General features: G+C 42.2%; 1 protein-coding gene across 5 annotated transcripts; it reads right to left on the reverse strand.

The window, feature by feature from the left end:
• Nucleotides 1-2837: 2837 nt before the first annotated feature.
• On the reverse strand, nucleotides 2838-11950 carry ZNF181 (zinc finger protein 181). 5 transcript variants are annotated; one of them, XM_064381499.1, is made up of 5 exons: nucleotides 11792-11950; nucleotides 10791-10862; nucleotides 6724-6844; nucleotides 6371-6466; nucleotides 2838-5089 (listed from the first exon to the last, which is right to left on the reverse strand). In XM_064381499.1, exons 2-5 carry the CDS (start codon nucleotides 10797-10799, stop codon nucleotides 3603-3605), a joined length of 1713 nt encoding a protein of 570 aa, XP_064237569.1. In that variant the 5' UTR covers nucleotides 10800-10862; nucleotides 11792-11950; the 3' UTR covers nucleotides 2838-3602. The 5 variants fall into 5 exon arrangements, with proteins under 5 accessions (XP_064237569.1, XP_064237566.1, XP_064237567.1 ...); XM_064381496.1 differs by having other exon boundaries at nucleotides 6371-6469; XM_064381497.1 differs by having other exon boundaries at nucleotides 6371-6469; nucleotides 11782-11950.
• Nucleotides 11951-15400: the final 3450 nt, after the last annotated feature.

Genomic DNA, 15400 nt, shown 5'->3' on the forward strand with positions numbered 1-15400 from the left:
TATGACTTTGGCCCAATCTTCTAACAAAGTAATAGTCTCTTCTTGCTCTCTTAAAGCTATCTTCATTTATATATATCTTCGTATATATAAAAATATAGCCTTCTTTTTCCTACTTCCGTACTGTGAAGGCACTTCAAATCCAGAAATGTAAAGCACTATCATGTGTATGCCCGTGCTTTTTAAATGACAAAGCAGTGGTATTTTGATGAATCCTCTCATCACAAAGTGACGTGGCGGCATTAAACTACGTGTAGTGGAAACAAAATCTGGGCATTATAAGACTACTTAATCTTTGTGGTACCAGTTGCTTGTGACAGCAGAGGCAGACAGATAATGGGAGAAAGAAAGCTCCTCTCGTTATCCCATAAGTATATATGTGATAGTTAGTCTATCCATAATTACAACTGTTTGATACCACATCATGCTTCCTTAATTATATTAACTTTGGAGACGGGGTGTTGTTCTGCTGCCCAGGCTGGAAAGCAGTGGTGTGATAACTCATTGTGACCTTAAAATCCTATATTCAAGCAATCCCTCCCCGCTCAACCTCCTGAGTATCTAGGATTGCAGGCATATGCCCATATCTGGGTAATTTAAAAATATTTTTTTTTTTACAGACTGAGTTTTGCTATGTTGCCCAGGCTGGTCTCGAACTCCTGGCCTCAAGCAATCCTCCTGCCTCAGCCTTCCAAGGTGCTGGGATTACAGATATGAGCCACTGCACGCTGCCCTTCCTTAATTATAAATCGCTCAAAGATCCTTCAGTGTTCCATGGAATCACAATATAAATTTCATGATTAAAAATAAAAAGCCCCGCAGAACAGTCAAAATTTACCATCCCATTCCAAACCTACTGTCTCTTGCAAACTACTATTGGACTATGCCTCTGTGCTTTGGCTTTCAGTTAAGGTAGCACATATATCAGAGGAGATACATTTTGTTCAAAGTCAGAAACCTTATCAGTCATTCCACACCAGAATTATCATATCTATAATGTAATGTTCCTTCTTTTTTTTTTTTTTTTTTTTTTTTTTTTTGAGACAAGAGTTTCGCTCTTGTTACCCAGGCTGGAGTGCAATGGCGCGATCTCGGCTCACTGCAACCTCCGCCTCCTGGGTTCAGGCAATTCTCCTGCCTCAGCCTCCCGAGTAGCTGGGATTATAGGCACACGCCACCATGCCCAGCTAATTTTTTGTATTTTTAGTAGAGACGGGGTTCACCATGTTGACCAGGATGGTCTTGATCTCTTGACCTCGTGATCCACCCGCCTCAGCCTCCCAAAGTGCTGGGATTACAGGCCTGAGCCGTAATGTTCCTTTTTAAAATATCTTACTCTCACTTGTAATAAAGAACAAAATCTGAAGCACAATCCATGTCACAGCCCTCCACTTGCATCAGTGTCCATACACTCCAAATTGTATTGATCTTTATTACCTTTCTAATCACAAGATAAGATTCTAATCACAGGGCTAGTGAGACTGTTCCATTTCTTATCTAGAACTTAGAATATCTAAAGTCATCCTCCCTCCTTACAATCCATAATTATCTGTCAAGTTTCAGTGCAGAGAATGAAAACTCTCAACTATTTGAAGACATACAGTGTAGCAAATTCGTGCTTTTAAAATTGGTAGGTGGGCTGTAAACATAATGAGGACACTTCTGGACTAGTGATTTCGAGGTAAACTCCCATAACTATGACCCAGGGATGGAGAAATGACTGCTGCTGAAAGCAGTGATGCCAGTAGTATTACCTCAAAGCCACAGAATCCGAAACTAGACAAGGGAACATGGAGTCCAGCTGAAGCGAGTATGACATAACCCAACTGTCTGAATGACCTAAAATAACGCCCAGCACACCACACACACACACTCACAGGCACATGCAGGAATGCACACAGCTACATGAGTAGTACTCATTACATAATTAGTGCTCATTACATAATTAGTACTTATCATTTAGGATTCATTTCAAAATGATAACTAGGTGAGCCTGCTCTGATCTCTTGTAGTATGTTGTTTCTTGGTTATGTCCTCATTGCACTTGTAAACAAGTATTTCAAATTTATTTGCTATCTTTCTTGTCAGATAACATGTGAGAAAAAGATCACATTTGTTTTATTCATTATTACAATGGTTATCAAAATGTGCTTTCTAGACAGTGTTAATGTCACCTAAGAGCACATGAAAAATGCAAATTCAAATCAATTCATACAGAAACTCTAGGATTCACTTAGTAATCTGTGCTTTAACAAGCCCTTCTAGTGATTTTGACATACCACTAAAGTTCAGAATTACTGGATTTCTATATCCCATCCCTGTGTAATACACAAGTGATGCCCAGCAAATTTTCTTGAAATGTATCTAATTAAACCTACTGAAAATTGACTGAATAATCCTCATCAAAATATTGCTATTCTGGGGCGGGTGCAGTGGCTCACACCTGTAATCCCAGCACTTTGGGAGGCCGAGGCGGGTGGATCACGAGGTCAAGAGATCGAGACCATCCTGGTCAACATGGTGAAACCCCGTCTCTACTAAAAATACAAAAAATTAGCTGGGCATGGTGGCGCGTGCCTGTAATCCCAGCTACTCAGGAGGCTGAGGCAGAAGAATTGCCTGAACCCAGGAGGCGGAGGTTGCGGTGAGCCGAGATTGCACCATTGCACTCCAGCCTGAGTAACAAGAGCGAAACTCCGTCTCAAAAAAAAAAAAAAATACTGCTATTCTTAGTACAAAGAGCAGGTCATTTTTCTCTAGGTTTCCTAGTCTCCCACTAAAGACTATTCTAAGGCTAATCATAGCAAAATTTTTTGCAAGAAATAGTCACAGTGAAAGAGTTTGCAATATACAAAATGATTTTATTAGATACAAAACTTTTATTAACATCATTTTCTTTTGCAGCTTTAACTTTCAACATTATAACACTTACTAGCTCCTCTGAGTGACTAAATATCTTCACATGCCCACTAGCTAAAAAGAATTTCTAAGTAGAACTCAAGTGAAACTTCAAGCTACTGCTCTAAGAAATGCATATTTAATTATATGTTTATCTGCTCTCCTGTAGAATCCAGTTTACAAATAGCATCACTGCAAAGATTTACACATAATTCCTAAACCCTTCAGGTTGTTCTACCATTAATCTTCTGATGTCTAGCAAGACAAACACTCTCAGTGAAGACTTTGCCACGTCTCTTAAATGAGATTTCTCTCCAGTTTCAGTTCTCTGCTCTAGAATAAGGGGTGTACTTGGAACTAAAGAGTTCTCTCAATTTCCAAATTTTCTGCATCCATATAGCTTCTCTCCTGTAGGTGTTTGTAGGAGATTCCTATTGCCTACAGTCTTTCCCGTATTTGCTAAATGTACATGGTTTTCTCCTAGTATGAGTATACTTATGTCAATTAAGGGATTAATACTGACAAATGCTTTCCCACATTTATAGTCTTCATATGATTTCTCTAAACTTTGATAAACAAAATGGTCTACATCTTTGCTAAAAGTCTTCATATATTCACTACATTCATAAGTCTTTCTCCAGTATAAATTTTTCTGATGTTAAATAAGGGAGACTCTATGAATGAAATTTACCATGATAAATACTACTTCATGTAGTTTCTCTTCTGTAAGATTTCTCACATGTATAATGATTCATATGGTCTAGAGGCGTTTCCACACTTACCACACTACTGGGTTTCTCTCCATTATGTATTCTTTGATGGGCAGTAAGATTTGAGCCTTTGCTAAAAGCTTTCCCACACTCACTACATTTATATGGCTTTTCTCCCGTATGAATTCTCTGATGGACAGTAAGGTTTGAACTACAGCTGAAGGTCTTCCCACACTTAATACATTCATAAGGTTTCTCTCCAGTATGAATTCTGTGATGTTGAAGCAGGGATGACCTGTGACTGAAGGCTTTCCCACATATGCTGCATTCATAAGGTTTCAATCTAATGTGATTTCTCAAATGCATATTCAGTGATTCAAGCTGGTTAAAGGATTTCCTGCATTTCTGACATTCAAAGGGTTTTTCCTCAGTATGAATACTCTGATGCTGAACAAGAAATGAGAGGCTACTAAAGACTTTCAGACATTTGTTACATTCATATTGTTTCTCCATCGTGTGAATTCTTTGATGTCGAGTAAGGTGTGAGCTACAGCAGAAAGCTTTCCCACATTCACTACATTCATAGGGTTTCTCTCCAGTATGGATTTTCTGATGGTGAATGAGAGATGACCTATGAATGAAAGCCTTTCCACATATACGACACTCATAGAGTTTTTCTTGGGTATGAATTCTTAGATGTTCAATGAGATGGGATACACGACTAAAAGACTTTCCACAATTCATACATTCATATGGTTTCTCTCCAGTGTGAGTGCTCTGATGGTTCGTAAGTGATGAGATATGGCTAAAGGCCTTCCCACATTCAATACATTTGTAAGGTTTCTCTCCACTATGGCTTATCTGATGTCGTGTTAGGGATGAGCCATGGCTAAAAGTCTTCCCACATTCACGACATTCATAGGGCTTCTCTCCTGTATGAATTCTCCAGTGGCGATTAAGGATTGACTGTTTGCCAAAGGCTTTCCCACATTCACTGCATGTATAGATTTTCTCTCTGTTACAAGTCTGGTGAAGAGTAACAGATTTGCTCTGGTTGAAGGCTGCCCCACTTTCATTAGAATTCAAAAGTTTCTTTCCACCACTGATTTTCTCATTTTTTATAACTGACTTTTTTGATAAGTTCTTCTTTAATATATCATATTTGTGTGAATTTCCTTCAGCAGAAATTTTTTGTGGTTCAGAAAAAGTAGATTTTGAATGAAAGGTGCTTCTAAATATATTGTATTTGTAAACACTGTCCCCATTGAGGCTTTCCCTAGAGATGAGAGTTGCTGGTCTGAAATGTTCCACCTGACTTCCATGCTTCCCTTCCAACTTCTCTATATATTCCAAATTCTTCTTAGAATTTGAAAATTCATAACTTTGTTTTATAACTTTTTCTATTATTACAGTTGGGAGTGGATCTTCATCATAAATATCCTTCTTTGTTGATAATTCCTTGTTTTCCCATCCTGATTCCCAATCTGAAATAAAGCAAAGCACTGCTTTATTTTTTTTAACTTTATAAAAAAAAAACTACTACAGTGGAATTAGAGAGCTGGATTAGAAATGAAGCCCCCAGAAAACACATAGTTTTGACAACTCAAATATTTCAGTGATTCCTGGACAATGCTGAAGGGAAGCAGAGAATACAAAGTTCACAGAAGCAGAAACAGAATGTGATAACAGAAATGGGTAAAATATATGTAATGGATGAAATAGTATGCAAAAAAAGGAAACGATCAGAAATAAAATGTGGAAGGCATTCTGGATTCCAAGCCATCATTTTGTGCATATATTCATGTACAAAACATTGCATTTTGTCTCATAGCCTTTTTCTCCAACATTCAATTAATTTCAGTTTGCTGGGCTGCGCGCGGTGGCTCACGCCTGTAATCCCAGCACTTTGGGAGGCTGAGGCGGGTGGATCACGAGGTCAAGAGATCGAGACCATCCTGGTCAACATGGTGAAACCCCATCTCTACTAAAAATACAAAAAATTAGCTGGGCATGGTGGCGCGTGCCTGTAATCCCAGCTACTCAGGAGGCTGAGGCAGGAGAATTGCCTGAACCCAGGAGGCGGAGGTTGCAGTGAGCCGAGATCGCGCCATTGCACTCCAGCCTGGGTACCAAGAGCGAAACTCTGTCTCAAAAAAAAAAAAAAAAAAAAAAAAAAAAAAATTTCAGTTTGCTGACAGATTAACATGCTTAAAAGACAGAATTGATATTACTACCTTAAACAGTTTCAGTTAAAACAAAATATTATAGCTGGCAAAGATTTGGGCTTTCTGAAGTTATGAAGAAACTGTATGAATCATGTCATTTACTGGACATTAGAAAATATTTTTTCTAGAAACATATTTTTATATGTTCCTTACTTCCTCTAAATGTTCATATTTCATCTACAAAGCTCAGCTTTAGAAAAGTGAGTTCCCTTCTAATTGACAGCTTTTCTTAGCATAAAACAATCAGTATGTTTTTCCTTAAGTAGATTTAAGAAGGAATAATTTGCCTTACTTTGTCATGAATAGAGTAACAATTTGAATTATTATGATGGCAAAAACCTCTAACCTTGATTAGATGACATGAGTGGTACAGATAATAATTTGGGATAGAGGAACAATTGTTTTGAAAACCTAAGCTAAATACCCCTCAATTTTTCATTTATATCCGAGATCTTTGAAGACAGTATCCCTAAAATGCCTCCACGCTCACTATACGCATCTTTAACAAAAACTTCCCTTGTCTTATTCACCATAACTCACCTGGAGTCACACCTTTTGAAAGTTTTTTCTCCATCATCCAGGGCTCTTTTCCATCCTCCAATAATGTGATCACATATGGCTTAGTTATGGAAAGACCTGCTTACAGGAAGAATATAGAATTGCTTAAGCTGCAGTCCTCTATTATGAGAGGCCATGACAGAAAAGACCAGAGGAAGAGATGAAGGGCGTTCACTGACATGGAAAGATAAGCTTCAGGCAGGGTACAACAGAGCTACACATTTCCTTGGAAACATGGTACAGAAATTCAGCCATTTACTTAGGAGGATCTCCAGCAATTCAGAGTGGCAAAAGAAAGGTGTCCCCTATTGGAGTGGAAGGGATGATATCCTTACCTAGAGAGACCAGGTTCTCATAATTCTGGACCATCACATCCTTGTATAAGTCCCTCTGAGCAGAATCTAGCCATCCCCATTCTTCGTGAGAGAAGTCTATAGCCACATCACTAAATGTCACCTGAAATAGCAAATATATTTAGGTTCAACCATAGCGCAGGCCTCTTCTGTCACTGAAGAGGGGTAAAATTAGGCTGGTTGTAGAAGAAATGGAACAAAATGCAGGAGTTGTGACAATGATTGGGACTGTGATCTCGGTTAAGTAATAAGAGGACAGTTATGTAGATGGAATTATCATACAATAAGGGGGACAGTTATGTGCTTGGACTTATTATACAGTAAGGATGAGAAACAAATATGAGAGCTTTGCTTCAGAAGAGTTAATTTTGCTAAAAGCTATAAAATTACACAAATTTTTAAAAATCAGCATTTGACATTTGACAGCATGGAGTCAAGTATTTAGTTATCTTTTACAGCTTAAGTGCTAGTTAAGTAATTAAAAAATGAGGCTAAAGCAATTGTCTCTCCCATGGGATACTCAGGATGATCTACTAAGGCTCACAAAAAATGGGTAGCTGGGTGTAGTGTCTCACACCTGTAATCCCAACTACCTGGTAGGCTGAGGCAGAAGAATGACTTGAACCCAGGAGGTGAAGGTTGTGATGAGCCAAGATCACTCCACTGCACTCCAGCCTGGGTAATAGAGCAAGACTCTATCTCCAAAAAAAAAACCTTTATAGTAAAAACTAATAGATATATACTGTTATGGTTTGATTGTGGCCCCCAAAAAGCATGTATTGAACTTAATTGCCATTTTAACAGTTTTAAGAGGTGAGAACTTACGAGATGATTAGGACCTGAGGACTCGACCCTCATGAATGGATTAATGTCATCATCATTAGGAGTGGGTTCCTTATTTAAAAAATGAGTTTGGGCCCCTTTTTACCTTTCTCTCCTATTCGCCCTTCCAGCATAAGAGGACACAGCAAGAAGGCCCTTGCCAGATGCCTGCCCCTTGATCTGGGACTTCCCAGGCTCTAAAACCATGAGAAGTCAATTTCTATTGTTGATAAATTACTCAGTCTATGATATTGTTACAGCAGCACCAATGGACTTAAATATACACATAACTGATTCATAAACAAAAAAAGAAATATATTTATGATGTATACTTAAACTTTGTACTGATAGACATTTAACAATTAAAATATGAGATCCCTGGGCAAAAAGACTGAAGGATGGTTTCATGCCATAGATCAAGGTCCCTAACCCCCTGAATTGGGCCACACAGCAGGAGATGAGTGGCAGGCAAATGAGCATTACCACCCAAGCTCCACCTCTTGTCAGATCAGCTGTGGCATTAGATCCTCATAGGATCACAATCTCTGCTGTGAACTGCACATGCAAGGGATCGAGGCCGTATATTCCTTATGTGAACTGAACTAATGCCTGATGATCTGAGGTGAAACAGTTTCATCCCTAAACCACCACCTTCCACTTCTGTGGAAAAATTGTCTTCTACAAAACCTATCTCTGGTACAAAAAGGTTGGGGACCACTGCCATAGACAGGCCTTAAATAGGACCTGAAATTAAAGGGAAAAATTAAAAGAGTACATTTCAAAGAAAATACTCTAAGGAAATGCTCACAGATGTGCTTAGAATTCCTCTCAATAGTACTCATTTCACAATATGACTTAAAATAGTAAAACTTTAGAAGCTTAAATATTCAATAGTTTACTGGCTAGTCAAATTATAATATGTGTTAAAAACACATCCATTTAATACAGCATTATTACTGTCTTTGATTTGTGAAACAGACTGCTTGACTGTGGTTACTTTTTAGCTCTGAGAGTTAATTCAGTATTGTATTACTTTATTTGGATATTTTATATGCATGTTCACCAGTAACACTGGTCTTTGGTTTTAAAGGCAGAATTTACTTTTGTCAGGTGTTGGAAAAATAAAATTCAAATCTCCTGCCAATGGCAGAAAATCCTCTCCACAAATGTAGAAAAAAAAAAAAGAAAACAGTTTTATTTCTGAATAAGCATTAAATCAGACCTTGATACACTTCACAAGCAATCCACTAATGAGATTAAAGGACAGGAAGAAATCTCATCCTTTTATGTAGCCAAGCAAATACAATCCAATACATAAAGTTTCCAAATAATCAAGTAAGACCTGACAGTTCAATTTGCTACACATAATTTATTCCAAATTCACCTGTTAATTGGAGTTGCCACTGTATTAGTTAATTGCCTTTATCCCAGATAAAAATAACATTTCTCATAGCTTTATTGACAAACCAGTCATTACAAGTTAGAGCCAGGGACGCTTCTTTCTTCCCCCTGTTACCTGGGCAGCCTGCAGTATTCACCCATCTCTGTCCCCAAAAGAACATAGGATCTCTGTCCTAGCATTTATTACAATTTCTAATGATTTCTTACTTTTCTACCAGTGCTGCAATCCTCAATACAATAGCCACTAGCCAGTTTGGCTACATACATTTAAATTAATTAAAATGTAAAAATAAAACAAAGAAAATTTAAAATTCATTTCCTCCATTGCTTAAGCCATAGTTCAAGTACTCAATAGTCATACGGGGCTGATGGCTACCGTACTGACCAGTACACATGGAGAACACTTCCATCATTGCAGAAAGTTCTCTTAGACAATACTGCACTGGATCATGTGTCCTGTGTGTCAGTGTACACCAAAATCCATGTTCAACTTTTCCTAACAGGTATTTCATAAGTGTTTAGAAGATGAACCAATGAATGATTTTAGCATTAGTTCAATTTAGCCTTTACTTTTTTTTTTTTTTTTAAGAGACAGTGTCTTGCTTTGTCACCAGGCTGGAGTACAGTGACATAATCATAGCCCACTGAGCTTCGTACCACAGGGCTCAAGAAATCTTCCCACCTCATCAGCTTCCTGAGTAGCTGGCACAACAGGCATGTACCACCACACCAGTTTTTCAATTCTAATTATCTAATTTTTCCAAGAAAACATACCTCACCCAACATGTACATCTGCTACCCACATCCCCTCCTGTGCAAGCTTCACCTTCCATGCCATGATTCTGCCCCACCAGTTCTTCATTACTCATCTTATTCACTCTACGATTACTTACTAAGTATCTATTTGGTGCCAGGTACCACTCTGGGTACTGAAGCTATAAGAGACAACAAAAAAGAAAAAATATTCCTCCCACCAGGAAGAGACAAACAATGAGCACGTACATCTACTGAACATACAGTACATCAGCTAGTGAGTGACACAGCCCGTGGAAAATGACAAAGCAGTGATGGAGGAGTGGAAGTGCTAGGCGAAGGAAGGTGACTGCAATTGCAAATAGGCGTTCAGGGAAGCTTTTCTGAGAATTAACCACCAAGAAAACACATGAAGGAGATAAGAATGCAAGCTTGTGCATATGTGGGTGAAGAATGTTCTACGTGGATGGCACAGCAACTGGTGACAGTGGCTGGAGCTCACAGGGATGAGGAGGCAGAGAAGGAAGGTGGGACCAGAAAGGTAATAGCCTAATTGTACAAATAGGTCACTGCAGAACTTTGAGTTAGAGCTACTGAAAATTTTTAGGTTAAGAAATGACAGGAATTTATATAACAATAGGATCACGGTGACAGTTGTACTGAGAACAGACTGATGAGGGTTAAGGGCAGATGCAGGAAATCCAGTTAGGAGGCTACCGTGATAATACAGGTGGCTTGGATCGGGGTGGCAGTGGTGGTGGTGGTGATGGGGTAACTAATGATCAGATTCTCTATACGGTGTGTAATTTAGCTCCAACTAGAGGATCTGAATATGAGTTTTAAGTGAAAGAGAAGAATCAAGGATGACTACAAACATCTCTTGACTTGAGACCACATGGTACAGTTTTGACAACCATAAAGCAAATAGCCTTATATTCCAAAGCTGCATTGTCAATTGTAGTTTTAAAATTTTGGCAAAACTAGAAAGTCTTCTAGCACAAAGTGTTTATCAGGACTTGATCAGAAAGTCCTGATAAAGTGTTTCAGGAAGATTTCGGGACACACTGACTTACCTGAGGCATTACTCTGCAACTTCCGATAGCCAACAGAGTCCCCTTCCCAGGCTCTTAGAGATGGACAGTGTCCTAAGGGCACAGAAGGGCAGGAAAAAGCAGTCTTGAAAACTCGGGCTTACCTTGCAGCACCTGTGACACCCCGTAATGGAAAAGCACATTGGTAATCACTCTCCGGGGCGCTAATCTCTCCCTGGGAACGAACAAGGTGTTTCTCCGCAAGGGGTAACAATTTACCAGGTGCCACTTGCGAGGAAAATCAATTATTCTGTACATAAAAGCCTCATAAAATAACGGTAACTTTATCAATTCGTTCAATCTGCACCTCTATGCGCGATGGGCATTCACATTATTCCAGATTGAGACGGAGTTTCGCTCTTGGTACCCAGGCTGGAGTGCAATGGCGCGATCTCGGCTCACCGCAACCTCCGCCTCCTGGGTTCAGGCAATTCTCCTGCCTCAGCCTCCTGAGTAGCTGGGATTACAGGCACGCGCCACCATGCCCAGCTAATTTTTTCTATTTTTAGTAGAGACGGGGTTTCACCATGTTGACCAGGATGGTCTCGATCTCTTGACCTCGTGATCCACCCGCCTCGGCCTCCCAAAGTGGTGGGATTACAGGCGTGAGCCACCGCGCCTGGCCAGATTTCTTTTTTAAACGATGACAAAACCGAAATCCCAAGATACTGAACCCATTTGTTCAAGGTTACACAACTGCAAAGCGCCGGCTTCATGACTACATAACCCAAAAACAACTGTGGCTGGCGTCTGCTCTTGCGCCCACTTCTCTCTCACAACAGCGCCAAGAGGTCAGCGCCGTCATCACCGTGTTTACACAGCAGGACACGAAGGCCAGGAAAAGCCAAGACCCCAGCCGGGGTCACACCGCGGACCGACCCAGGGCCCGAGCCCCGCCGCCGCCCCCGGGACCCACAATTGCCGGAGTCCTCAGCGGGGCCTCACCGTCCCCGTAGGCGCCCCGAGCCCGCACCTCTGCGAACCTGAATCGCAGCGTCGCTGGTGAGTAGGCAACGGCTGCAGACCTCCAGGAACGACACTGCTCAGAATCGTTCCTGAGCCAGGAAGTCGCCGCCAGGACCGAGGCTACCGCGGGACGGACCCAGAGCGCCGCCCAGGGCCGAGCCACATTTCCCAGGATCATCCGCGCTGGGGACAAAAGTTCCCAGTGCCGCGAACCGCCGGCCCCGGAAGACCACACTTCCCAGGAGTCTCTGCGGCCGCGGGCAAATCGGGCTCGGCTTCGTAAGAAAGTAAACCGCCTGGGGCTGTTGTACCAGAGCCAGCCAGCTAGGACCACCCGCGAAGTGTCCTGGGGCACACAGTCGTCCTCTGGTGAACGATACACCTCGGAACCAAGGGCCACCCTCTACTTGTAAGGACAATGACGCCCGGACCAAGAAATTACACTTCCCAGAAAACCCTGCGGCCGTGGCAAACTCTTCCGGTCATTCGTGCGTTCACACAAACGTTTTTCTCCCGGGGCGTGGGCAGCTAGCGCTTGCTGGTACCGCGCGAGCACTCGCCTTTGCTAGCAAAGGGGCTCCTGTCTTCCCAAACCCTGCTGCTATGCTGTCCACCTTATATGGTCTTTGAGGCTTTTTTGGAACCCACTTGCCGAGACTACAGCTCACAGAACGCCCCGAGGCTGGACTATGCCAGCTGTAGTTCGCCAACCAAGGAGATTTCCTGGAAATGCATGCGGACACGTATCTGTGACACTAATGACGGCCGTTCTGATGTGCGTTACGCCCCCTGGGAGGACTTGGAAATACTGAATTTGAGTGAGCACTAGGAGGACAGAGACCCTCATCCTGGGAGGAGTCACTCCTCCCGCAGCCATCAGAGCGTGAGCCCCCTCTCCCCAGAGGCTCTTCTTAGGCCCTGACCTTGCCCGGCCCACCCAAAGGGGCAATGGACCTCTCTGTATGCAAGGCGGAGCAGTCTACTGTTGGTGTGTATTTGGGCAGTTTACGTCCTTTTTAACATTTAAATTAAATTTTAATTTAATGCTGCCTCCACCTCTGCCTCTGCCTCTGCCTCTGAAAGGGACAGAGAGAGATGGGGGAGGCCGGGATTGGGGGCCCTGCAGGACAGGGACAGGGGAGCCTTCCATACTTTGCACAATCTGGGGACCCTCCCCAAAGGGAAAAGCCACCAACAGTGGAAAAGGCTATTGGGCGTCATCCTGGGGACCGAGGCTGGGAGGCTGCAGCTCAAAGGTGTGGGCTCCAGGAGGGCCGCAGTGGGCTGAGCAGCGGGATCTGGGAGCAGAGGGCCGCCCTCCCTCCATCTACCTTCCTTCTCTGGACCCCAGAGCACTGTGTCCCCCTCCGACTCCCACAGCTAGAAGGAGGTGGGGTCCTCTGAGGGCAGAGAGGGCCAGGAGGCTCCCTGAGGACCTGAGGCCCCTTGGGCCTCCCAGGGCTGGGCCTGTGGCTCTGATCTGCTTTGCCCTGGGAGGGACGCGCTTAGTGGTGGGGTTTGTATAGCTGTCACTCACTCACCTGCCTGTGCCCAGCCACTCACCTGTCACTCCCGTCGGCCCCCACCCAGTACACACGTGGGCCCTCAACTACCATCAGGGGTAGTTCCTGCCTGTATGGTCCATCCCACCCACCACACTGCAGGTTACAGGACTGCCCCACAAGCACCACCATGTCCACCTGAGGTTACCTGGCACACAGGTATCCTCACCTACATGACATAACCAGATTCTGCACTTCCTATGCCAGTACCAGGGCCAAAGTAAGTGTAAGGGTGGCTGAGAGAAAGGAGAATAGATCCCAAGTCAGGCAAGCAAGTTTTATTAACCTCCTGGCTGCTCTGTAACAATCAGAGGAGGCAGCCCAAGCTTACAAAACAAGGGGTTTATATGGGGTGAGAGGGGCATAAGGGAGTTTCAGGACTGAGGCCATCTATCCACTCATAATGGGCACAGAGGTAGTTTGCCAACTTGTGACAGCTCTACAATACATCATCCTGTGACTTTTGTGGCAGCATTTTTTTTTAAAAAAAAAAAAAAGAGAGAAACCAGGATTTTTTACAGATACGTGTCAAACAGGAATTTACAAATATGGATAACAAACATTTGTCTTCCCTGTCCTCCCCCAAGCTGCTCAGATGACTGTAATCAGACTTTGCTTAATTGTAGCAGGTAGATTGGAGTTCAGGAATGCAGCTGCAGAGCAATCAGAGTTGAGGGGGTGGGTCAGCTTACGTGGAGGGGGTTACCAGAAAGGGGTTCTATACCAGACCCCCAGAGAGGGTTCTTGGATCTCATGAAGGAAAGCATTTGGGGCAAGTCCATAAAGTAAAAGCAAATTGACTAGGAAAGTAAAGGAATAAAAGATTGTCCACTCCATAAGCAGAGCAGCAGCACAAGCTGCTCAGCTGCTTATCCTTACGGTTACTTCTTGATTCCTTGCTAAGCAAGGGGTGGATTATTCATAAGTTTTCTGGGAGAGGGGTGGGCACCTCCCAGAACTGAGGGTTCCTCCCCTTTTTAGACCAAATAAGGTAATGTCCTGGTTGGTGCTTTGGGTTTGCATTTTTCTAATGATCAGTGATGTTGAACACCTCTTCAAGCATCTGTTGGCCATTTGTATGTCTTTTTAGAAAAAATGTCTATGCAGGTCCTTTGTCTATTCTCAACTGGAATGTTTGTTATTTTTGCTGTTGAGTTGTATGAATTAATTATATATTTTGGATGTTGACCCCTTATCATATATGCAAATATATGGTTCTCAGATACTGTCTCTCCTTCTGTAGGTTGATGCTTCCAGCTTTGTCTTCTTGGCCAGGATTGCTTTGTCTATTTTGGCTTTTTTTTGTGATTGCAAATATATTTTAGCATTTTATTTCTATTCTATTAAAAATGCCATCAGGATTTTGATAGGGATTGGCTTGAATCTGTAGATTCTTTGCTAGTATGGATATTTTAACTCTATTAATTCTTCAAATCCATGAATGAAAGAGGTCTTTCCATTGCTCTGTGTCTTCTTTAATTTTCTTCATCAATGTTTTATAGTTGTTGGCATACAAGTCTTTCACCTCTTTGGCTTAGTTTATGCCAAGTATTTTATTCTTTTTGTTGTTATTGCAAATGTAATTGTTTTCATATTTTCCTTATTGAATAGTTCATTGTTACATACAGAAATATCTCTGATTTTTGTAGGTTTATTTTGTACCTTGCAACATTACTAAATTTGTTTCTTAGTTTATAATTGTGTATGTGTGGAGTCTTTGGGGTTTTCTACATGTAGCACATGTGACCTTTTTTTCTTTTTTTCCCAAATGGTGTGTTGCTCTGTGTGCAGGCTGGAGTGCAGTGGTGCAATCTCGGCTCACTGCAACATCCACCCAGCTAGTTCAAGCGATTCTCCTGCCTCAGCCTCCTGAGTAGCTGGGATTATAGGTGCGCCCCACCAGGCCTGGCTAATTTTTGTATTTTCAGTGGAGAAGGGGTTTCACCATGTTTTGGCCAGGCCGGTCTCAAATTCCTGGCCTCAGGTGATCTGCCCACCTCAGCCTCCCAAAGTGCTGGGATTATAGGCATGAACCACTGCACCCAGCCAACATCATGTGATCTT

The sequence above is a fragment of the Aotus nancymaae genome, unplaced genomic scaffold (assembly GCF_030222135.1).
Source record: "Aotus nancymaae isolate 86718 unplaced genomic scaffold, 86718_ANA_hifiasm-v0.15.2.pri h1tg000028l, whole genome shotgun sequence".
NCBI classification, from domain to species: domain Eukaryota; kingdom Metazoa; phylum Chordata; class Mammalia; order Primates; family Aotidae; genus Aotus; species Aotus nancymaae.